We start from the raw sequence: 26,715 nt of genomic DNA, 5'->3' as shown, positions 1-26,715 counted from the left end.
TTACAACAACTTAAGACATAATTAAATGACTACAATCAGGCATAACTTCATTATTCAAAGACTTTCAGACTCAATGAACTACAAATGTTTCTGTTTTTTTTTTTTTTTTAAATTTATCATGGTGCAGCATCAGATTATTATTTATACTTGACCAGAATAAAGAGACTAGGACATGAATTAAAATCCATCATAGAGCATTCATGTTTTAAATAAGATAGGAATAATTTCACAGGGACGTGATGGTTTCCCAAGGCCTGACCTTCAGTGACAAAGCTGTAGTCTTTGATATGAGTTGTTTTCTTTGCTGTTTTTTCTGGAGTTTGACCTTGGGCATCCTGATATGGAAGAGTGCACTGAGGGGTTACAGGGACATGTTCTTTGGATGCTGATGACTGTCCCTTTTCTAACAATAGATGAACCACCTGGACAAATGGAACAGAACGCCTTAGTTAAGAAGAATGATAAAAAATAGATAAACTTTCAGGACTTTGTATAGTTGTAGTATAAAATCATTTAAAGCCACTACTTTGTCCACCAAAATACAGAAGGGGGAAAAATAGAGGGACAAAAGGATTGAATGTTTAAAAATCAAGTTTTTATTACTTTTTATGTAAAAAGATAAATGATTAGCCAGGAGCAGTGGCACACACCTGTAAACCCAATGGCTCAGGAGGCTGAGGCCGGAGGACTGCAAGTTCAAAGCTAGCCTTAGCCAAAGTGAGGTGCTAAGCAACTCAGTAAGATCCTGTCTCTAAATAAAATACAAAATAGGCCTAGGGATGTGGCTCAGTGGTTGAGTGCCCCTGAGTTCAATCCTGGACATCCGCCCCACCCAAAAGAATAAATGATTAAAAAAACCTATTATAAAACATGTTCAAATTCTCTGATAATAGCATAAATAGGCTATAGAAAGTCTGGGTGTGGTTAAAAAAAAAGTACCACCATTCTATTATATAACCATTATAAATACTTTGGTAAACTACCTGCCTCAAAACGAATTTGAACAAAATAAATTTAGCTTCTGAGCTGAAGAATGACTAGGAGTGATTATCACTAGAGATTAGAAAATGTTTATAAAACATTTTAAAAATGCAATTTCCATCCCTTCTCCTGTCAGGCCTCTTTGGTTAATATTAGCACTAAAAATGTAACATAGAAAGCCAGTTTTCTCAGTATGAAACTTCTTAATACTTGTTTCTCATTTTGGAAGACAGAGGAAGAAAAAAGAAAGAAATCCCCCCCAAACCCAGAATGGTTCCACAAATCAGGCTGTTTCTTAACTAACAAATTTAGATTGAGGTTATTCATACATTATGATACTCTTCGAAGGGATCATACCAGCTTGGTACACTATTCATTACCTGTCCTGTATTTCTCAGTGTTTCCACAGCTTGCTTATGGGTAGCTCCTTCCAGACTCATTCCATTGACAGCTAGCACACGATCACCTATTAATTAGGCAATTAATTGGGGGAAAAAATCACAAAATAAAGGTTCTATATGTTAATTAACACCTAGTGGATGTATTTCTTAGTAATTTGAGGAGTTATATTTTAGAATAATATCTTTACAATCAATTTAAATTATAAGAAAAGATAAGCAGAACTACAAAAGTAGAAAGACTGGGGGGAAGGCCATAGTGAGTTCTTGGAAATGTGAATGTCAGTGTTTTTACAATCCCTTTTCCATTCTCTGGCAATGTGCTTGTAAGTAGCAGGTATGAAATATGAACTAAAGCACTACTTAGATATTTTCTGACACTAAGGAATAAGCTAGAATAAGAGTTACTGAAGTGGCATCAAAGAATTTCCTAATGTTGTAGTTTTGTAATTGAGTATGTTTTTATTTCATATTATGAATTGAAAGATCTACATCAACTTTGGGATTTCTTATCTATTTGTTGTGATGCTCATCTATGTAATTCCGACTTATATACAAACATACCTTTGTGAATTCTACCATCAGACTCTGCTGCTCCCTTGGGAATAACAGCTTTCACATAAATCCCACCATGCCTGACATTGGTATTCACACCTCCCTAAATACAAAAAGACAAAATAACATTTGGTAATATGAAATATTTTGCACTCCTTTTCAAATCTGAGCCCTAGAAAAGGATTCAGTTCACCAGACAAAGCAGTAGGATTACTTCAGCACGTGCAATTATTTCAAAATCCAAGAATATTGTTAGCTAAGTTTTCCAAATACTGAAGTACTTTCTTTACAATTGAACTCTGTTCAATTTAGCAAGTAACCTAGATCTTGACTATGTGAGAAACTGTTCTTATGAGCATTATGAGCAAAGCAGAAAGCAAAATCCGTCTACGCAAAATTAGAGTGAGAAACTAATTATCAGAAGAAACAGTACATGGGATAAAACATACTTAAGATTGCATATTCAAATCTGAAGGCAAATTCCATGAGTCAAGGGCAAAAAGTTTATTTTCATTTTTATTTTAAAAGGATTTGTTAGTTTTTTTTTTTAATGGTATAGGTGAGATCTAGCGAATCAGTTTTCTGTCTCCTATAAATATTCAGTTTTTATCTCCCTTTACTTTAAAAAGATAATAAAGCTTTAAAGAAATTAAGAACAAGAGGGAAAATGTTACATATATTTTTCTATGTGGTATTTTATTTATTTTTTCCACCTTTTAAAATGTGCTAGAAAATAGGTTTTCTTTTTTGATCACAATGTATTTATAGTGCTGTTTCTGAATATTTAAAGTGATTTTCCTATATATTCTAAGATAGTTCTATTTTGTATATTTTTATGTAGGTATCCATAATCTTTAATTATTCATGATACAGTTAAAGATGTATCATCTCATTATTTTATTCCATGCTCATGAAGAAACTGTCAACTGTATACAAAGCATATGTATTAATTTTAAATTTGGCATGTCTTCAGATTAAGCAAGCATGAAATCAGGGGAGGAGGTGGGGAGTATTTGTTTAATTATTTTAAAAATACAGAAAAAAATAGCAAATTTTTAAAAAGTTTTAAGATAGTCAACTTATAAATTTTGGAAATATTTGCCAAACATTCCACTTGAAGTAAAATAACTCAACTAATTATTTGGCATACAATAGGCTGTTGGAAATGAAGAAGAGAAAATATTTGAAAACCTTGTCAAACAGTACCGTGACACTTATTCCCAAGCTGTTATCATTTTTAGCCAGTTCAACCTCAAAGATATCTCCAGGTTTAGGAGGTGATGAAGAAAAAGTTTTAAAATTCATTTTGTTGGATGTATTCATTGAGGAGGAAGATTCCTTAATAAAGAAAAACAGACAACAAAAAAGGATTTCTTGTTAGAGTCAAAATGAATTACTACTGGAAGACAAATATGTATTTCCTGGAAAAAATTTTCAAAAGCAAAATATTAAGAAATAGAGTGTATGTAAATACATAATGGTGGGATGTATTTTAAGAGATTATCAATTCCATGCATTCATATTGAGGAAACTGATGCCCAGAGTTTAAAGTGCTTGCCTCAGGTCAAACAGAGGGAAACTTAGAACCCAGTTAGAACTTAGCTTCTATATAATCCTTATTTAATACTTTTTATATTCCCAAGTTTATAAAATATTTCCACTTTTTAAAAAAATCAATGTACACCAAGCAGTAGGTTTTCTTTTTTGATCTCTGTAATATATTTGCCTCTAAGATAAGTGGGCTTCATGTTCACTTTCCTTACATGTATAACTTCAATATAAACACAGGAACAATAGCTAAGCTATACATATAAGGCATATAAGGATAAGGCATAACCCTCTTGTGAGAAGTACTGATTTTTTTCAGTGAATATAAAGCATAATGTTGTTCTCTAAAACTGCTTATGAATGTTAGCATTCCCTTCTAGGAATGAGCTATTTCATTGTTATTATTATCATACATTTAGAACTTCAGAAAAAGATTGTAACTAAAAATTCAACTGCCCATTATATGAACTATTCAGAAACAATTTGGGAGGTATTAAAGTTTTCTTATTAATATAAATGTTAAATATGCAAGAGACAAACAACTTGTAAAAAAGAATCAAACTTTAAGTTTAGTCAGTTAGTATTCAAAGCTTCTAATTTTTCTGAAAGTTAGCATCATATGCAGTAGCAGTTAGTAGCAGAAGGTATAAATTGTTCTTCCTTTCCAGAACTATTTATGCACCTTTTACTAGATTCTATTTCTCTGTAATATATTTGCTTTTGTTTTGCTAAATAAAATAAAAACAAAAAATTAAAATTAAAATATGCCTTTTTGGTTGTTTGATGATCCTGACTGCTGGAATAAGTAGCCTCATCCATGTCTGAATCTCCACGGTCAGAGTAATCTGTCACATCAGAAATGCCTGGCTTTTTAGCTTTGCTTTGGTTACTGTCAGAGGAAGTCCTTTTTTTCGCAATGGCTTTGGTTATTACAGATGGAGTAGGGCTGACATGTTGTGATCCCTGCCAGATGCGGTCACCTAATTGGCTGGCAAAAAAGCCATTGACCTGGCTCTGAGACAAGCTGGAACTCTCAGTCCTGGAATCTTGAGAACTAAGGCTTCCTTCTCGAAGGCCCCCAGACAATCCAAAGGAAGTTTCTATGATGTGCCTCAGGGTACCAAGTGGCCAGTGGTGGTCCTCGGAAGAAGAATCTACAGCACTGTCTTGCATGTAGGAAGGTTTCTTCATGTAGTTTTTCATTCCATTGGCAAAATGCACAGGAGTAGAAGGCACTAAAAAGTCAAGGTTCAAGAACAAAAATAACAAGTTAGTGATCTGCAAGTCAAGCCTGTGCTTATACACATACACAAGCTGCCTGAAGATTGTTAGGAGAATTATACAAAGATAACACATGCAAAACACTAGGCCTGGGAATCACTGAAGGGACCCAGAAAACAGTACATTCTTTTTCTTCCCTTCATTCCCTCCTTTGGTTTTTCTTATAACAATCTCTATTAATAATCCATACCTTTTTTGCATTAACTTCTCATCCCATTTCTATACTCTAAGACCCAATTCATATCCGTCTCCTCTGTGAAGAATTTTCTGATTTCAGAGATGATTGACAATTTCTTTGAGTCTCTAACATTCTTTGTCTATTTTTCTTTTTCATATACATATTAAGCAAGCAATCTACTACTGAGCTATTTCTGCACCCATCATGGTCCTTGTTTATTCAATACTTATTTGTATACTTGTTTATATTTTATTTGTATACTTACATTTATATTTTATTTGTATATATTTGAATATTTATATTTTATTTGTATATATTTTATTTATATACTTTATATACAAAAAAACTATCAAGGAAGGCAACTCTAAATTTCTTATACATAGCTCTTATCAAAAGACACTTATAAAAGTTTTCTGAAGTAAGACATAATAGGAGACACGAGGAAAAGAATGAAAAATGTGAATTTATAAAAAATTTATATGGCAAGTGACACCAAGGAAAAATTAAAATAATGTGCAACTGTAGAGTAACTATTTGCAACAATGAAATATAGGTAGATTTAATATCCCGATGTACAAACAATAGCTACAATCCAATAAAACTTCTTTGGAACAGGGGTGTAAGACATGGACTAGAAATTTGAAGTAAGTATAAATAAGTAACAAATACATGAAAAAAAATTCCTTATTGCTCAGGGGCTATATGGTTTTCTACCTACTTCAATGACAAAAATGGAAAGAAATGTCTGATATTTCTAGTACCACTGGAGTTATAAAGATGACTGTCATATCTATCAGGATAGGCTATAGATTGTGAAACTTTTGGAGGGCATTTGGTAGCATGTCAAAACTTCAATGTATATACTTTTAAATTTAGTTCCAGGTATCTAAACTTCAAAAATGTATATATTTCCAATGTTATAAAAGTCTATTTGTTGGAGCAGCATTTGTAACAGAATTATTGTTAGCCTGAACATGTTCATGGATGTCGAGAATATATTGCAGGATCAAGCTAAAGAACAATATGAGAATACAAAAAAAATTGTATTTTTAGTTAAAAAAAAGCATGTGTGTTGTTTTATTTATACATACATATATCTCACATACACATATAAGTCAAATATACAAGATACATACATACACACCAGATAGTTTTCTTAGGAAATGGGTTGAGAGGGTTTTTAGTTCTTATTTCATGGGTTTAGTATAAATTAGATTCATTTAATAAGCTACATGTACCCTGGGGCTGGGGTTGTGGCTCAGTGGTAGAGCACTTTCCTAGTATGAGTGGGACACTGGGTTCAATCCTCAGCACTACATAAAAATAAATAAAATAAAGATATCGTGTCCATCTAAAACTGAAAATACATTTAAAAAAATAAGCTATATGTATCCTATTACTTAAAAGAAGTTAAAACAGAAGAAAAATTAAAAATTGCTTTGATTGAATGTGTCCCCCAAAGTTAATGTGTTGGAAACTTAACCCCAAATACAACAGTATTGGGAGGTATATCCTAACGGGAGGTGTTGAGGTCATGAATCTCCACCCTCATGAATGAAATAATGCTAATTTTAAAAAGGCTCAATGCAGTGATTTCAATCTCCTTCCCCATGCGCTACACTGCCTTTCTGCCTTTCAGCACTAGGTAACTAAACAAAAAGTTTCTAAGTAGATGCAATCCCTTGATCTTGATTTCTCAGTCTCCAGAACAGAAAGAAATGCCTCTGTTCTTTATAACTTACCCAGTCTTGGATGTTCTGTTAGAGCAGCACAAACTGGATTAATCAATACCTTCCTCTTTGCTGACCAGTTATTAACAGGGATAGTCTGGTGTACACACTGATAATTTTCTAGGTCATTTGACTCTTGCCTCACTTCAAGTCATATTATAGAATAACAAAATATCACGAAAAAATAGCATTTTAAAGAAACAATTTCATATACAAAATCAAAATAGATGGTCTTAAACATGGACAAGTGGATTAAAAAATTTTTGTCTATTCTCAATAGGACACTGAAAGCTCAGGAAATAACGGCAAGAGTTAAGAAATGGGATGGCATCAAATTAAAAAGCTTCTGCACAGCAAAGGAAACAATTAAGAATGTGAAGAGGGAACCTACAGAGAGAAAATCTTTGTTAGCTACTCTTCTGATAGAGGATTAATATCCAGAATATATAAAGAACTCAAAAAAAAAAAAAAAACCTTAAACACAAAACAAAACCCAATGAATAAGAATAGTCACAAAAGAAGAAATACAGATGGCCAACAAAGATATTTAAGAAAAAGTGTTCAACATCATTAGCAAGTATAAATAAGTAATAAATACATGGAAAATGCAAATCAAAACTACCCTGAGATCCCATCTCATACCAGTCCGAATGGCAGCCATCAAGAATAAAAACAATAATAAATGCTGGAGAGGATATGGAGAAAAAGGGACATTTTTACACTATTAGGTTGTAAATTAGTACAATCACTATGGAAATCAGTGTGGAAGTTCCTCAAAAGACTAGGCATGGAGCCACCATATGACACTGCTATATCACTTCTCGGTATTCATCCTGAAGAATTAAAGGCATCTTACTGCAGTGATACATGAATACCCATGTTTAGAGCAGCCCAATTCACAACAGCTGAACTAAGGAACCAGCCTAGGTGTCCAACAATGGATCAAGGGATAAAGAAAATACAGTATATACACACAATGGAATTTTAGTCAGCCATAAAGAAAAATGAAATTATATCATTTGCAGGAAAATGATGGTACTTGAGACCATTATGTTAAGCAAAATAAGCCAAACTCAGAGGTCCAGGGTTGTATGTTTCATCTCATATGTGGAAGCAAGGGAGGAAAAAGGAAAAAAAAAAGTGGTGGTGGGGAATCTCATTAAAATCAAAGGGATATTAGTAGAACAGAGGAAAGGGACAGGGGGAAGGAGGAGGAGAAGGAAAAGAGAAAGTACTAGGAAATGATACTGGCTAAATTATATTGTTAAATTGCATCAATAGAAAATTTGGAAGAGAAACAAAAACACACATAGGATCAAAACTCATAACTATGTGCTGTAACTCTTTAGAAAAGTGTAATTAATCTATCCTGATATTTCACTGCCTATTTGCAAACAGGACATGAGGCAATAAACAACAATAAAAGAATGTTAAAACACTCCCTGGCATGATCCTTTTCCAGGACAATCTCTTTTGACGTTCATGATAGTCCTGAGATAAGAAGAGCAATATTTTGTTATCCTCACATTTATCAATCCATTAATTTACTTAAGACAGTCACTGAGTAGCAATTATTATATGTAAAGTGCTGCAATTGTTGTCCTATCATAAATACAAGTGTAGTTTCCCTCCTCCAATTTATGTCTAGTCAGCTGTTCAATACTTGTCTCTCCTGATAAAGTGTCATTTCCACAAGGGCAGAGGTTTTGTGTCTTTTATGTTACATACAACAAATATTTGAACAAATGAATTAATTAAAAAAATCTACTTAAAACTACAATGGAATCCCTTTGATGGGGATCCAGGTGAAAATAAATTAATTCTGAATTCATGTTTCTGTTGCTAAGTTATGGTAAATAATGAAACCCAATGTTCAGCTTTAAAAAAAAAAGAGTTTTGGTCTTGACTGGTTGAAACTCAGAAGTATGCTATAGTTCTTTTTATTATTATTATTATTTTTAGTTGTAGGTGGACACAATATCTTTGTTTTATTTATTTGTTTTACTGTGGTGCTGAGGATCGAACCCAGTAAGGCAAGCACTCAACCACTAAGCTACAACCCCAGCCCAGTATGCTGTATTTCTAGCTATAACTGTCCTCCTTTGCCTAAGATGACAGTTTTAGTTAGTGTTCCAAGGGTCTTATGGGAGGAGTGATGTCTTCTATCTCCCATCCTTCTTTTGTGTTTGCTCACAGTAAACAATTACTTAACATGTTGTTTATATAGGTATATGTTCTATACATGTAACATGTAATATTTAATGAATAAGAGTCAAATGACTAATATACATAAAATTTAAAAAATTTTATCATACAATTATGAAATATTTATGTCTTCCACCTTTTATGTTGTCATAAGCATCAGAAGGTATGCCTGAAATTCATTATCTAAATTTGTTTTTCAGCTTATTTTTAGTTAATTCTTTAATATATTTGGGGATGAAAATACCAGCACTATATACATTTCACTATATTTGAAAATACTATTAATAGTGACAGCTGAAACACATTTAAGTGCTTAATGTGTAGCAGGAATGTACAGATTCTTTACATGCATTATGTCAGCTGATTTTGATAATCTATAAAATATGGTATCATTTGATCTCTGAGCATGGTTAAAGGGATTTGCTAAATTAAAATTGTCTCCACAATTTTAAGTGGTGGAGACAGAATCTGACCCTGGACTCTGTAGCTTCTTTATTGTCTACTGCACCGTCCTGCTCCACACGGGCTATGTGCGCTTCTTCCACAAGCAATGTCCTCCTACTACCTGATCCTCTTAACAACTCTGTGCAAGGTAGACAAGGCAGGGCAGAGATTTAATTTACACAGCTAATAAGTAGCACATAGATAACTATTATAACAATTATATTCTAATATTATATAATATATAATATTATATAATTATATAATATAACTATTATATAGCCATATTAATTACACAATGTTAAAGAGTTCTTTTTCTCATTGGACCTAAGAAGAGATGGAACATACAAAATAATCAGGATTTATTTAAGTGACATTGATTTTTGTGCATATATTACTAAAGGGGAATTAAACAAAATATCTTAGAACTGATGAATGAAAAAGTTACACTGATGCATAAAACTAAAACAATTAATGCAAGAAAGGAAATAAGCAGTTTAAATCCAATTTATTGGGCCAAAGTATTGAAGTGCTTGTGAAAAGCAAAACAGAACACCCAACTAAGAGACATTCACATTACCTTTGGGTATTTTTTCTTTTGGCTGAGAAATAACAAGTGTCACATCTTCTGGTGCATTTTGCAAAATTTCAACAGCAGCATGGTGGCTGACCCCCTCCAGACTCACACTATTCACAGATATCAAACGGTCTCCTATAAAAAGAGACAACCCAGTATTTTCAAGAACAAAGAAAAATTCTTCAAATCTTAGAAATGTCATCTCCTCTCCAGTATTTTCATTTTGCCTAAGTTCCACTTTTGCCCTCTGCAAATTCATGCCTGTTTTAATAAAGTACTTAAGAAATTATCAAAATGTGAAGTACCTGGCTTTAAGCATCCATCCAAGTCAGCTGGTCCTCCAGGAGTAATTGAACTGATAAACACACCTAGATCCAGTCTTCCCATCTTCTCCCCACCAATAATTTGAAATCCTGTAAAACAACACATTTCTAAAAAGATCTTCATTATACTGGTGTTCCCAATGACTAATAATTAGCCTCCTTGAAATGCAGAAATGTGAAGACTGAGATCAAATGATTAACAGGTAACATGTATATTATAGAACCTCTGTTAAACTTGGTGGAAGTATCTTGCAGGCCCTTTGTCTAGGTAATTGGTAATTTGGTGGGAGGGGTGGGGGATGGTGGGTAAACAGCCAGTATCTTAATCATAACTGGGCAGGTGCCTCCATGCCAATGCTATACTTTAGACTTCTCTGAATTCTCATGGTCCTTCAAGAATCTCATAGTGACTTACCTAAGCCATACTTTGCATCTTTTTTCAAGTTCACCAACGTGATCTCCCTTTCTGGTGAAGATACAATGCTCCATCTTTTGTGTAGCACATCTATAGGGGATTTATAATTTTAAGAGAATATAAACATAACATGCTCAGAAATTAAAATTGTCAGTTTGTTCCAATTTAAGTGCTAATGAAGACTTAGTACATTGTTCAGTCCCTTTAAAAATATATTTTAAGGTTACTGGAATTGCTATCAAATATACGTATCCCCACCCGCCTTGCTCCCTGATATGGAACCTAGGGCCTTGTTCTTGCTAAACAAGCATTCTACCACTGAGCCCCACCCCTAGCCCTATCATATTTTTATAGTGATTTATAGTTTAAAAATAATTACACAACATTTTTCCCTCATAAACTATTTCTTTTGAAATGGAACAGTTCATTTACAAATGAGTAAATAAATATCAAGAGGATAAATGATTTGAATAAGTTTAATAAGAAAGCACAGAAAAGAGCTGAGCCTTCAACTTCAGTTTTCTACCTCTTTTTGTTACATCACAGTTGATTCTCTGAGTTTAGTAACACTTAATATACAAAAACCTCCCTCTAGTTGGGTAAGATAGCATATGCAGACCTCTAATCCAAGCAACTTGGGAAACTGAGGCGGGTTAAAAATTCAAGGCCAGCCTCGGCAACTTACAGAAAGACCTGTCTCAAAACAGAAACCTCAGGGCCTGGGGTATAGCTCGGTGGTTCAGCACTTGCTATTTGCCTAATATGCAAGGCCCTGGTTTCAATCCCCAGTACCAAAACCACAACACACACACACACACACACACACACAAACACACACAACATTTCCTTCTAATTAATGGTTGACATTTTTTCATAATTAATAAAATACTATTAGTAAGTTCTTGAGCAAAACAGCACTAAGGAAGAAACTGAATCTTTTTTTTTTTTTTTTAAATCCCACTATATGATTTGTCTGGCACATTTAGTCTCAAAAGATTTTCAACTACCATTTTGCAGATGAGGAATAACTGTTTGTGACTTCTTCAACATTATAGCTGGTATCACTGCCCCCCCAGATGCCTGAAGTCAGTATTTAGTAAACGCTAGTTAAATCAATTATTTAAATGAATGTCAGCATCAAAACAAGAATTTACTCTAATTTCCATATACTTTTTTAAAAGTAGGCTAATCATTCACAAATAACCTTCTTAATGAAACCAATAAATATGAAAATTCATTGCCATTTTAATCAAGCTAACTCATCTACTTAGCAATTAAAGCATTTGAGCACACACAGTTCTCAACATCAATTACAACTTGACAGAGTGAACTGGTCTGTGATGAAGGTGGTAGTGGTGGTGAGTTCAACACATTCAGAATGGTAGTTCTGTAAACTGAGTCTTCAAATTCAAACTCTAAACTCATAAACCAGAATTTCCTTAAATCTTCATTGCATTCTTATAACAAATCACTATAACCCATAGATCTTATTTATCAATGTTCCAACATAAGATAATCCATGGACTTAAAACTTTGTTATAAAACAACTAGTAATTTTGCTACACAATACATATTGATAACTAAGTAATGTAAATGTGATACTTCATATTCTAGAAGCAAACTCCTTTAGTTTGAGAAAACAACAACCATTTCCTCTCTTGAGATAATTATCTCTCTTTTTTGCAGTACTGGGGGGTTCTACCCAGGATCTCCTATATGCTAGGCAAGTGTCCTTCTACTGAGCCACACCCCCAGCCATTTTGAAACAGGGTCTCACTAAACTGGCCAGCCTGGCCTCAAAATTGTGATCCTCCTGCCTCAGCCTCCTAAATAGCTAGGATTACAGACGTGTGTTCCCAACACCCTTGTATCTTAAGCACCATTTTTGTAAAAGTTTCTTAGCTCTCTATAGTATATGTACTATTCTGTTGTTCCTTTTTGGCTAAAACTTAGTTACAATCAATAAGAGTAATATTAATTAGTATTTGTAATGATTTTGTTAATGGAATTACAAAAAAAAAAATTTCTGGACAATGGTTTGAAGAGCTTTATGTATTAGGGAGTCCTAAGCAAAAAAAGCCCATCCATTACTTAAGGCCTAGTTTAAATACATTATCTAAATATTCAAGATTCCTTTGTCCTAAAATAGGCAACTACTTTTAGTTTTCAGCTAGAACAAATATAAAATAATACAAAACAAAACTCATAAAATAAAATAAACAAGGAGTAAGGCCATATTAAGAATTAAAACAAGCGAATGTTTAAGTGACCACTTGGTGAAGTGGTAAGAGACAAAGACATAATCAAATTGCTTTGTAAAGTGATAAACTGATAATGATTGTTTTGACTTTCCATTTCCCCCTCAAATTTCAGATTTAAGCACTTGCTGTCCAGGAATTGGACAGCTAGAAACTAAAATGAAATTCTTTACACTATGGTACTGGATAAGTCTGAGTGCATGTAGTTTCCAGAAAAACAAATTCCAAGGAGTATAAACAGAATAAAATGAAAGATGGCTCCTGAGTTACTCTGTTCCTTATCCTAATCAAGAAAGGAAAAAAAGAAAAAAAAAAAAAAAAAAAAAGGAAAGAAAGAAAGAAAGGCACTTAACCCAGCCAGTTTTTAAATGTGAACTTTTGTCACTATTGTGAAGATAAAGTCAGCTTGTGCTATGCAGTGTTTCTGCCTTTGAATAATACTTGGAACGTTCCTATGGAATATCTGTTACAAGGCATATTTTCATTCAAAGAATAAAAATGCCATTTTCATTTCCAATATATATGACAACAGGATTGGCTAATATTACTCATCTGGCTCCTAAGTGTGTGTGCGTATTTGTATAGCTATCTCACCTCCCTAACTAGAAGCAACAGAGCTCTCTATATTTAAGGACCTACTACTGAGATTTCAGCCTCCATTCATTCAATTAGTCTAACTTCAAATGTTTTCTGAGCAATGTGTTTGTCAAAGTCTATCACTAAGCTTTTTTTTTTGGAAATAAAGTGAGGTAATTATATGAAAGCTGCTAGCACAGTAAATTTAAGAAAAGCAAAGATCTAACTTTACCTTTAAATAAAATGCCTTAAGTACTGTCAATAAAGTAGCTGCATTATAAAGGCATGCATTAGACCTACAGAGAGGTCCTAAGAAGTACTATAGCAGTTTGGAGAGAGTAGAGGCTTCTTCCTGCAGGAGTTAGAGGAGTAAATATCAAGGAAGTAGGGTAGGATTTTAAGAAATTGAGTATATAGATGGTTTTACTGCAATAAGTAAGATACCCACAAAAGCTGAGATTTGAAGAAGGCTGAAAGTGTTATTGGGAAATATATGGAGGATAAGATTTGAGTAGGTGGGAGTTGAATGAATATTTGATTAGAAAGGGAAACTTTGCTAACACACTCTTTTGTAACCAGGACATTCTTTCTCCTCTACTCAGTCTTGGAAGTACATGGAGTGACATCAATGTGGAAGGCAGAGGATGTCAGGGTACAGTTGCATGTTACTAAATAATACTGTACACATGCTGAGTGTCCATTTATCAATTCTTTTTATATAGTCAATGTTAAAAACGCTTTTCTTTTTTATTATTTATTTTATTTGTTCTAATTAGTTATACATGATAGCAGAATGCATTTTGATTCATTGTACACAAATGGAGCACAACTTATCATTTCTCTGGTGGTACACGATGTAGAGTCACACCACATGTGCAGTCATAAACATGTACCTAGTCAAAACACTTTTCATTTTATTTTTCAAATTGGGGGACACAGCAGCTGAGGTTATATAGTAGTCTGCAAACTTTCTTTTCCCATTAATATGCATCACACCAAAATTTACAAGTATTTTAAAGTGAAAAGGAACTTCAACTTGAAAATTCTAGTCCTTTAAGTAATACATGCAAGTGTCATTTCCAGTAAAGTTCACCTGGGAAATAACTTGAGAAGAATTGAATAGTGTGTAATTCAGAAGCTGTGTGCATATCCTCTCTGCTTTAGGGACTGTTGTTCTAGTGCTGCCTTGCTCATCTCTCATGAAGGTCACAGAGGTATGCAGTCCTTATCTAGAATAGTTCAAGTAATGCTGTTGACAGGTATGTTTATGAGCAAATTAAATTGTCTAGTAAAGCAATGCCAAAACTAAAATGGAATAGAAGAAGACTTCAAGGAAGTAGGATGGGATTTTAATAAGTGAAAATGGAGATGACTATAAAAACTGAATCAATCTAAAAATATTTTAGCAAGAAAACCTGATTTTCTTGGTTACTGATATACATCCTAGTCAATATCATTAGGAAGTTCCATGCTACTAAGGAAAGAGTCAATAGAGGAAACTCTGATAAGAGGACTTAGTAGAGAGGGCTCTGGAAAAATCCATCATTGAGGGGGGGGGAAAAACCTATTTCATCTCCTGGGGATGATGGGTCAGCAGTACCATACTGGTATTAAAAACTAAGAGAAGTTTTTTCATTGTTATGCTACTACTATGCTATATATGCTGGTGGTAAAGTGGATCATAACCAAAACTTCAGGGTTTTACTTCTGAGTCAGCACTTATCAACTAAGTCAATTGGGATCACATAACATCATTGGGACTCATTTAAATGATCTATAGAATAAAAAGACTTGGACTGGAGAACCTTTAAAGTTCCTTTTAGTTCTCAGTTTAGTTGACCATCTTTTACACCTGGTTAATTCTACTATCTGTTCCATCCTTTATTTGCACTTTAAATGTTCAATTTTAATTATAATTTTCAAATTGCAGGCATTTTAATTAAACTTAAGTGAGAGGAACACTAGCATCTGAAATTACAATAGTTTTTGACACCTGACTAAAAAAGTGTATTTTAAAATCTTATTTCTACTTGTACAACACTTTATTACTTGGGAGTTAAGATTGCTCATAAAGACAATAATTAGTTTTAACACTGGAAAAGGTTTATTTCAGTGTTTGTACTATGTTACTGTGTCCCAGGATAACTTACTTTATAGGACTTTTTTTTTTTTTTTGCATTTTGTGTTTTTTATGATTACTGTGTGCGCAACCTCATAAAATACTAGTATATATTTGGTGGTTTGGACACTTCCGGAAACTACATGACAAACTTAGCTAAAAGGGTCTGAAATCTTTTACATATCTCTGTTTCAAAGTGCAAATTTAGAACACTCACGACTTTATAATTTCTCTTTTATGTTTCACATTCTTCAAGAATTTCTAGAGGCCATAAAAGATAAGATTAAATTTAATGCATTCATTCTTATTTTAATTGACAAATAATTCAGTATTAGGTGATGTGTTGTTCATAATTCTCATCTAATAATTTCTGCTGGCAGGAAGAGCACTGAAATGAGAATAAGAAGTCCTATATTCAACTTGTGGGCAATTAATTTAATTTTATGACCATTTGTTTTCTTATCTGGAAAAATGTGTTTGCCATGCTCTGTGTGTGAAAATTTGACTCTCAACAGAGCACTAATTTAGCCCACTTAAGCAGGTTCAAAAAGAATCTGAGAAAAGCATGGACTAGTTTTCAAGCTGTCTAGGGTTTACCTATAAGAAGGTGTCTTCTGTATGGGCCAGGTGGAAAGATGAAGCTTCTAAATGTTCCAGCAGAGAAATTATTTAAACCTGCCCATGCTTATTGGATATCTAGTATAAAGTTTCCATCAGATATTCAATTAAAACATATTTCAAGTTCTCATCCTTAAGTATATTACTGTCCTGCTTCTTTCAAAGTTTAGCAGGGAGATATAAAACTATAGATAGTTAGGCATTATTATGTTGGGAGGCAGTCTAAAATGTGGGATAGAGCATGGGTTCTGGAAACAGACTGCCTATGTTCAGAGATCATGGTTCTGCTAGATGCTAGTTCCATGACCTGCACAACTGAACTTCTCTATGCTATGGTTTCTCATTTGTGAGGAGGAAATAACATTTGCACCCATCTCATAGGGTTGTTATGGAGATAAAATGAGAAACAATGTAAAATGCTTAAAACAGGGCTTAGACATAGCAAGTACTCAATATGTTAGTCAATAATTATTACCATTATGGGCATGTTAAAAGAAAAACTATTTAAGGTATGCAGGTGATGTAGATTCAATTTATGTAAGAAGTTTGATCATCAGAAAACTATATGACCAGGGTCTTAGTAACTTACATATGTTTAGGAATTTTTTCCTTTAATTATATGCCCTTAGATTTTCTGAGGATTGATAAATCCAAAATAGAGTTGACAAAACAATTCCTCTTTGAGTATTTAAGACATTGTATGTCTTTTTTTTATTTTGGAAACAATTTTACTTCCAAGAAAGATTTTACTCCCTTGAAAAATGACTGTGTATTTCTATTAAGGGAATGATGATACTAGGAAGTAGTACTTTGGTGTTTGACAGTTTGACCTACAAAAACTCTAATTCCATATGATTCAACATTTTTCTTAAGCCTTCCCTTTTTGCCTTTGCTATCAGAAAAATTAGATCTTCATCAAGTTTAGCTGTATCAATCATTTTGATTAGCATATTTACTTCTCATCAGGCTTTTTAGTTTCATTTTCAGAGTCTGAGGGGGGAAGACTCTGAAACATTTTTGGAGAAAAGTAATATATTGGGAGTAATAAAAATACTTTTTTTCTACCCATAAAATTGTTAGAAAGATCAAAAAAGATAATGCATATGAAAATACTTTCAAAATTCTAAAAATTTTGACTCCACTAACTCAAGGCACTGCATATTTCTATTCTTCTTCCTACAACTTTGTTTCTAAAATTCTTCTAAACTATAAATCTCAACATTAAAAGTCTCTAAATTCTCCCCATAATGTTTAGGATAATCCTGAAAATGGGTTCCTACTTAGTTCTCAAGCTTTGCCCCAACCATCACATGCCTCCCTACTGATACCCTGGCTGTTTCCAGAATCTATTATTTTTAATCCTGTTTCTATGTCTTTCTAATTATGCTGTGCCCTTGCTCTGGAATGCTTATCTCCACTGTTCTGGCTGAGCAAATCCTCCTTTGAAGATTCGTTCAAGCATCCTTTTAAAATAACTGCCTCAGTTAAAACTTTCTATCCAAAATTATCTCCCACTTGAAATACTACTTTAGTGTCCTTATCTCCAATTTGTTATGCATCTACTTCATCAACAGTAGCGGAAACCAAGGTCCATTACAAAACTAAGATGTGAAAAATACAAAAATGTCCTTTAACTCCATTTTGAGGTCTAAATCCTTGGCAAAGAACTAAAGAATCTCCATTGTTAAATCAAAGTCTATCAGATAGGGCATAAGAAAAGAGAAAGGATATGATGAAAATGAGGGGAAAAAACATTTTGTAAACCTACCATTTTCTTTTAAGGGTACTTGGGATGAAGAATTTCCAGAACTATGCATACTCATTCCTGTGGTATAAATTAAATTATTAGACATTTTAAAAATGGTCAGATACTAAAGTAATTTCTTGTGACAAATTCATAAAAATCAGTAAAACATTAAAGCGGCAACATTTTTAAGTACAAAAATGTCTTCCCACAATGGGCATACTTACTATTTTTAAGTAGTAGTTAAGCATGTTAACTGTGTTGTTTCTGACAGTGACATTTTGATGTCAAATATGAAATGATGAAATTAAGTTTTAAAAGCATTTGTCCACGTTAAAAGAAAATTAAATATTCAATAAGAATGATTTAAATAAAAAACAAATGCAGAAAATAAATTTTACTTTTATACATTGTTTCAGTTTATCTGTATTTTTCTATACAATACTACTAATTGCCTGATATATGTGAAAAATTTATGTAGGATGAAGCCTTCCTAATAAAAATAGTTTAGAATCTCAGAAATCTCATTATATGTGAAAATATTCTGAAATTTTTTTCCTAAAGGATTCTTTTTATACTGTTTTCAACAACAGAGTTACCTATAGAATTAAATCTTGTCTTTCACCTACTTTAATTTTTTTAACTGATTCAACTTAAAAATGATAGTATAATCTCTGAAAGTTGTGGATGTCTACATTATTAAGGTTGCTTCCCCCCAAATATTCATCAACTATAACATAATTTGTTTTTCTGACTTCATTAATATGCTCTATTCTAATTACAAAAACAAAAACAAAAAATCTACATTTAACTCTGGGTCATTTGGGCTAAATACTGGGTCCAAGGAGAATTAAGTACTAGTATTTTGGTGAAATAATTGAAGTGGGTATCCTTGTTTCCTTTCTTTCTGTTCAGCTGTTTCATATTTTTTGAATAGTAGTTCTGATCTCTGTGCTTAAATACCAACTCCTCTGAAAGATTGACTTCACTGCATTCCCCTTCAAAAACACATGAGGCAATGGCATTCTGAACTATGTATCTTATAAGGTAATATGTAATATATTTGAGAATATATTTGGTGGTATATATGTGCACACATGCATCCCCAAAAATACATAACTTCTACATTTAAATAATTAACAGGTCCTTAAAAGCTAGCTGGGAAATTTGAAGAAACTTAAAATCAACAAGAATTTCCACCTATCAACAACCATTGCAAGTTTCATAAAATTATTTTAAGTTTTTTGCCTTGCACATGTGAGGCACTGGGTTCAATCCTCAGAACCACATAAAAATACATAAAATAAAGATATTGTGTCCATCTTTAAAAAAATCTTTAAAAAAATTATTTAAGTTTTTTTAGAGACAATTCCATTCATGCGAAGCTGAAAGCAGCCTAAATAAACATTTTGAAAAAAATGCAGCAGTATCAGATGCCACTCACACAGGCTTGTGATGAAAAGCCAAGGAAAGGTAATCCAAAGCAAGGCACAAACTGGGTTCTCTTGGTACGACTGTCATGACTAATGTGACCAAGAGGAAGCTAAGTAATAGTGCCATGAAGCAATTTTGTGTTCAATCAATTTTAAATTTTATGTGGTAAATTTTAACTATATAGTCACTGTTTTGGCAATTAGTATATGGAACCCAAAACAATTTCTGATCCTGTTCACTTCACTATGAGCATGAGGTATGGAAGAAAGAAGGTAAGCTTGTTCATGCTGACCTATGACATATGCTTGACCAGGGTCTTCAGTGGCTGAGTCTGATTCATGTTTCCTCCTTTCAGGGCTTCTATTTAAACTTGCAACAGACCTTGAACTAAAGAGGGAAAAGGAAGGTAGGAGGGGAAGTGTCAATGTAAAAAAAATATGGTGAAAATAATAAAATGTCTAAACAAAAACAAATGTATGAAATGTAGAATTTATAAATATGTAGTTTGGGTTAGTTAATCATGTTCTTACTTAAGTTTTGTGAATCCTGCCACAGATTCTGTATCAGATCTTGCCATCTGGTGAAAGGGTTTTCCCACTAACTCCACAATGGTCTGAGGTGGGGATTCCATGTTAACAATGACATTTTTCCGAAGAGGATAGAGAGAAGCCTGACTGAGATCATGGTATGATTTACTCATCCCTCTAGGTTTTTCCTCCCATGAAGCTTTGTCACTCTTCTCTTTTGAATTGTTCTGCAATGGCTGGTAAAGCGACAGCTCTGAGCAGGATAGCCTCTTCAGAATCTCAGCTTGAACTGATAAAGGTCGAACGGCAAGTTTGTTCAGGGTGCTGCTGGCCAGACTGCCAGTGCTGATTGCACGTCCCATATTAAATCCTCTAACAGACTCTGCTTGGAGATTCAGGCTCCTAAACGAAGCTCTCTCTACAAGGAAATAGGATTGCTTTACACGATGGAAACATTGCAGTACCTTGGTGAGAAGAGTTATTTTAATAAGCAAAATATAGCATGCAGTTTTTAACCGTTTTGATTGCCAGCATAGATAGATAGTTCTCACAATGTAGCAATCAACGGTTTTTAAAAGGAAGTTTGAAGATTATGGTTTTCATACCATCTCTCCATCCTTTTAGTTATTGCTCAGCCATAGACTATTCAATGTTTTACACTTCATCTCATAATTCTTAGATCCAAAAATGTTTGCAGTTTAGACTTGCTCATGCTGACCCCAATTTCTTATAGCTCTCATTTAGAAATGAGAATGGTATTTAAAAGAGAAGTCTTCAACTTTAGTAGCATAAATTTCTGCTAAAGTATCAGAAAACCAAGGATGGGGAGAGGGAAAGATGAAACCCGGATGGGCCGACATGCCTGAAAAAGAAGCTGCACAGAGGAAAGTTGTGCCCAGAGAAAAAGCTCTCCTTTATTGTATTTTTAAAAGCTTAAGGCAGATTGTGGTGAGGGTGTGCCACTGTGAATGTAGTAAAAACCACTGAATCATACACTTTACAATTATATATTTTTGTACTTTATAGATCAATGATGCTGTTACCAGAAAAAAAAAAGATTTTAAGGCACAATTTTGTTGTTGTTGTTGTTGTTGTTATTTCACTACTGTGCCAATTCCCACCTTTCCACCTTGCTGACCTCATGATTTAATTGAGGTACGAGAGCCACAGGAGAATCAAATGGTACTAATCTTCTCTCTTTTGGTATCTGTAAATTAACATGATCAGTGAGCTGGGAATCTCTTAATGCTTAAGCTCCTTTCACTGCTAAAGACACATCCCAAATCATCTTTTACATTCTAAATTTAGAAATACTAGAGAATAGGTGCTTGGCTATTCTATTCAGTAGGAATCAATATCATAGCAGTATTTTAACATTAAAGACTGTTAACAAAAACATTGCATCATCTGTAAATAATGGACTAGGAGCATAAAATTTTACGATTTAGTTGTTCATGAATTAAACCACACCACAAGGCACTGGCTGTTTCCTTCTGGAAAGTGGCAACCCTGTGTTGCACTCTATTTAGAATAACCTTGACCACTATGTAAAACAGCTGGGAAAAATTTCTTTTAAAAAGAAAAATGTCAAATGATTAGTGACTTCGATCTTTAAACTGTTTCACCTATCTTCTAATTTCTAAGAAGATTCATAATATTTCATCTCAGAAAAAAGGTTGGAAAACATTGAAGATTTTTAATATCTATGCATTGAAATGAAATTTAAATAAACATGTCTCATTGTCACCAGGAAAATTCAATGTTCTTTCTTCTAAAGTAGAAGTAGACATTAGGTTAAAATAAGACCTTAGAAAAAGACTTTTAGTTTAAAAATTACCGTAATCATCTTTAACTTAAAATGTGGAATTTTGTTAAAGCAGATAACATTATTTCTATTGTCTTTTACTTTGACAGCAGCCTTTATCAAAGAAGAAAAATGAAGCCTTATTCAGATTCAATTACAGGAATGCCTTTACATTCAAAAGAATTCTTCATTTTTAAGGAAAATATAGACCAAACTTTTGTAATAATAAGGGCAACCAGTTCAGTTTAGATTTTGTTAACATACCAGGGATTATGGATATTCAAAGCCATTCATAACCTACTCTTGGATAGAGCTTAAGACAGTATACATATTCATGGGATAGGAGCATAAACCAACTACTTACTTATCTCATCTGTCCCACTGCCTTCCAACTGGAAAGAACTCCAACATGGATCATCAGTATAGGGAAGGACAACAGAATGAACCTGTATCTTAATACCAATGTTGCAAATTTTAACTCAAAAGTTTGCTAGTTCCACACTCAGTCTGCAATGCATACTTTCTACTTTGTTTCTTTGTCCAGTCTCTTACATCATTTTGTATTTCTCTATATTGTCAACTTACACTCTTTTGAGGAAAGAGACTTCATTTCTTCTGTTATTCCATAGTACTTACCACTTACAAATAGTAAGTGCTCAGAAAGTGATTCTTTTAAAATTTATTTTCATGCAAATTACTTATTTGTAATAGTAAGAGTGCTGCATTAGGAACTAAGAGACCAGCATTCCACCCTAGTTTGACTTCTTACTATTTGAGGTTAAGTGAGATACTGTCTTCTTGGAATTAATTCCCTCATTAGTAAAATTTTGGAAATTTTTAATGGCCTCTAAGGTCTTTTATAGCATAGTATACTACCACGCTAAGGAAGTAGCACACATTTTTTTTTAAAGCTTATCAGTCTCCTAGGGATTATATCAGTAATTTCACTTGTTTGGTATGGACAGCTAAATAGGTAGATAGCTAATTCTATCCCAATTCCAAGCAGGCAATAGTTCCTTTGAAGGTTTACAGAAATCTGGGAGAACATAGAGATAATACCATCTTAAAGTGCTTTTACCATCTGAGTTTAAGGATGGATAGCTGTTTTGTTCCTAGGGGCTAATCTGTGAGATATGAAGAGCATTTCCCCTTCATGGATGAAAAAAATAAATATCTAAAAATTTGGTTACTTTCCTAAGGTCATTCATCTACTACTGCTGTTACTGCTATATGGTATGTGGTACACAGCAGAGCAGTACACAGAACTATAGTAGCAGTATCTCTTTCTGTTGCAGATTATACTGTTACCATAACTACTACCCAACAGTAAAGTAGTAAAGGTAGTAGTGGTAAAATAAGTTTGATGATGATATGATAAAAATAATAATGAATATTTACTGAATCCTCACTTCACTCTGCTGGACACTTTTTTTTCCCCCCTCTCTTTATTTTGGTGCTGAGGATCTTCATTTAAGCTAGGCAAACACTTGGCCACTGAGCTTCATCCCCAGCCTGGTTTGCTGGGCACTTTTTAAAGTGCTCTACATATATGAATTGATTTCTACTTTGCAATGACCTTATGATGTAGGTACTACGATTGTAATAATCAAAATGCTCCAAGCTCTGAAACTTATGATGTACTGAGATTATGCTACAAGTGGAAAAGTCAATACCTAATCTCATGTGAAAGATAATAGTTGAAACATAGGTATACTAAAAATACTGTATAAAATCACCTTTGAGGCTATTGTGTAAGGTGTATGAGACAGAAATCAGTCTTATATTTAGATTTGGGACATATTCCCAATCTCATTATATATATGCAAATATTTCAAATTCTGCAACCACTTCCCTGACCATTTATATTTGGTTCTGTAGTTATTCATCTCGGCCTCCTAATAGGGATGCACTCAAGTAAAACTGACAGGTTTTAAATCTGCCACCACAAACCGTATGTCTGTTTCTTCACTATTTTGAGTGTATACTCCCCTTGTCCCCTGCTTTGTTTCCCATGTTCTCTCCTTTATCCTTCAATTTATCCCCAAACAACTTTAATTATTTTCTCCTTGAAATACAGTTAAGTGCCACCTGTCCAGTCTTCTAGCTTCTGATCATCCTCTTCTCTGTAATATGGATCATAGAGTCTGAATGATATAATCTTAAAATCTTGAACCTTACTGTGTATTACTGTTTCATGCATGTTGGTCTAAACCTTCCCAAATAACGTGGAATTGTTCTGTGGGTTGAAAACACGGCCCAAACTTTTCAATAACATTTACATTAAATAGCTTATTGCTAAGTACAAAATAGACATTTCAACAGGTTTTCCCTGACTTATCTGGGGGTGCTGTTTTCAAAACGAACATAAAGCTGAAATCTTGGCTTCATTTGTAATACCTTTATACTTTTGATTTAGTCATTTAACAGATATATATGCCTTATAAGTTTTCAATCCTAAACATGGCAGTTCTAAAATCTGCAGTAAAAGTCAGCCATATGCCCTGGAATCTCCTGAAACTATGAGCTTTTTCTTACCAATATCATGGGCATCCTGGTTGCTCTGTCTTGCTCTCATCTGTAGCTGGAACTTATGCTGGGAAGAGCAAAGGTGCAGCAGATACTGGCATACCTTACTGTTGTCTGTCTGGAAGGCATGTTTTATCCCATCTGATGTATTTTGCAACGTGATTTTCTTTTTCTACAATATTAATCAGAGGTGTTCAATGTTAGGATGCTTTCCTGTGATTCTTATTTGCCAAAATATAATTTATAAAAAGAGATATTATTCATACTTCCCATTATGAGGCATGGGTATTCCTTGACCTATATCTAATATAAATATAATCCTATATTATTATAAACAAATTCAGGAAATAAATTAATATTATTTCAGAAATTATAGCCATCAGCAAGAGAAATAAATAGTTTCTTTTTTTTTAAAGAGAGAGAGAGAGAATTTTTTAATATTTTTATTTTTATTTTTTTAGTTTTCGGCAGACACAACATCTTTGTTTGTATGTGGTGCTGAGGATCGAACCCGGGCCGCACGCATGCCAGGCGAGCACAATACCGCTTGAGCCACACCCCCAACCCCAGAAACAGTTTCTTTTAATGATATTTTTAATCAACATTTTGAGTTGATGGCTATGCTTACAAATATTGAGACTGTTTAAATAAAAAAATGACAAGAGATAAGTGTTTTGCTCCATTGGGTAAAGAAATTGAAGTTCAATAAGAATTGTTTTTTAAAATTAATATACAACAACAGCTGTGATTTAATTAGGTAGAATCTGGATGTCACGAAGGCTGGACTAGAATATATGGGAAGTTAAAGAAAATGTGGCAATGAAATGGTACTGAATAACATAACTGTGGGTTGAGAGATGAAATGCTTTGATATTTAGAGATGGCAATTCTTAACTAATTCAGGGAAAGTAGAAAAATGACAAATCAGTTTTATTTCCCTGACATTTTTAAAAAATGAATGTCTTTTGTGTAGGAGTGTTTTCCAAAGTTTGTAACCTTTCAGGTAATCCATGCCTTCAAAAATGAGCATTCAACATGCCAGGAATCTAAGATTAGTTCTTTAGAGAATAACTTAAATACAGTTAGATTCTACTAAAGCTCTTACCTCTGTTCAAATTATTCTATTTCATGTCCCTTATCTTTATTTCAAATTAAAAAAAACAGGCACAGAAAAATCAAATTTAATAGGATTACAAAAGATATAATGACAGAATATTACCCAAATGCCAATTATAATTTCTGGCTTACTTATTTATACTTTTTTTGGGGGGGAGGGGAAGTGTATTAGGGATTGAACCCAGGGGTGCTTAACTACTGAGCCACATCCTCACCTCTTTTAATATTTTATTTAGAGATGGGGTCTCGCTAAGTTGTTGGAGCCTCCTTAAGTTGCTGAGGCTGGCTGTGAACTTGTGATTCTCCTGTCCCAGCCTCCCCAGACACTGGGATTACAGGTGTGTGCCACTGCACCCAGCTATTTATAAATTTTAAAATTTACTTTTCTCATGTATATTCACATTAAAGAGACTCTATATCCCAAATTTAAACAGAAAACGAGTACCTCTGCCAAAAATAGAATTTAGCTATAAAAATAGGTTATAATAAATGCAATAAAAACAAAGGAACATTGTTAAAATGCTATCTAGATATTGTTGCCAATCGTTAAAAATGGAAATGAGCAAGTGATAGAGCTGCATTAAAGACATAATAACAAAAAATTAATATCTTGATTATCAAAAATATGACTAATAACTTTTCAAATAGTTAGGGAACTTTATTTCCTAACAAACATACCTATTAACTACTGTCAAGTAATTTGCAAGGACAGTGAATTCCATCACTGAAAATCTCTCTCACGGATTGAAGCATTAATATGAATGACAGAATCTCCTTAGTCTATCAGTCAAAAGCGGTATACAACTGGTATCTATTATAAAACACCCAAAGATAACAACGGGCATAGGACAAAAAAGTCTCACCAAATATAGGTTAAGAGGTCCAAAAAATTAGAAAAAATATTATTATACATGATTTAATATCTAAGTAAAATGTGGTTTGAAATAAATTAGAAAAATATCTGGTTCTAAGAGTTAATTGATGGAATGGATAAAAATTGTGTCTGAAGGAACTGAGAGATGAGAAGGCCAAAGGATGACTTTTTGATATTCTCACAGAAATAGAAGTCAGTAGAAGAAAAAGGGGAGAGTTAAAAATAGAGTTCTATGTTAGAGAAAGAACTTCAGGATCAATGAGTATTGTTACATACAGGCAGAGTTTACAAGAGAGTGTGTTCTATTCTACACTGTCACATATCTTTAAAAATGAGCTCATCATGGCTATATATAGGGTTCTATATATAGGGGCTTCTGTGATAGCTTGGCAAATGACATAAAGCTGAATGTTATATGATGATTTGATTATTGCCTCTTGAAAACTGATCCAAATTAGAACTGTATTTAACCAGTCTAAGGTTTCCT

General features: G+C 33.4%; 1 protein-coding gene across 8 annotated transcripts in view; it reads right to left on the bottom strand.

Annotated features, from left to right (window-relative positions):
- Ptpn13 (protein tyrosine phosphatase non-receptor type 13) overlaps positions 1–26,715 on the bottom strand; it is a 198,513-nt gene that overhangs the window by 49,238 nt on the left and 122,560 nt on the right. For 3 of the 8 annotated variants that reach the window (XM_071614406.1, XM_071614407.1, XM_071614411.1), the window contains 12 exons: positions 24,248–24,410; positions 19,912–20,326; positions 19,674–19,768; positions 17,972–18,028; positions 10,633–10,722; positions 10,200–10,307; positions 9,898–10,029; positions 4,251–4,717; positions 3,126–3,272; positions 1,944–2,037; positions 1,362–1,447; positions 260–422 (listed from right to left, as the gene is read on the bottom strand). In XM_071614406.1, the coding sequence (XP_071470507.1) occupies positions 260–422; positions 1,362–1,447; positions 1,944–2,037; positions 3,126–3,272; positions 4,251–4,717; positions 9,898–10,029; positions 10,200–10,307; positions 10,633–10,722; positions 17,972–18,028; positions 19,674–19,768; positions 19,912–20,326; positions 24,248–24,410 (2,017 nt within the window). The remainder of the gene's footprint in view (positions 1–259; positions 423–1,361; positions 1,448–1,943; positions 2,038–3,125; positions 3,273–4,250; positions 4,718–9,897; positions 10,030–10,199; positions 10,308–10,632; positions 10,723–17,971; positions 18,029–19,673; positions 19,769–19,911; positions 20,327–24,247; positions 24,411–26,715) is intronic. The other 5 variants (XM_071614408.1, XM_071614409.1, XM_071614410.1 and 2 more) reach the window with 4 other exon arrangements.

This window comes from Marmota flaviventris, chromosome 7 (genome assembly GCF_047511675.1).
Source record: "Marmota flaviventris isolate mMarFla1 chromosome 7, mMarFla1.hap1, whole genome shotgun sequence".
Lineage (NCBI taxonomy): Eukaryota > Metazoa > Chordata > Mammalia > Rodentia > Sciuridae > Marmota > Marmota flaviventris.
The sequence above is the reverse complement of the archived record's forward strand: the minus strand, read 5'-3'. Positions and strand labels throughout refer to the sequence as shown.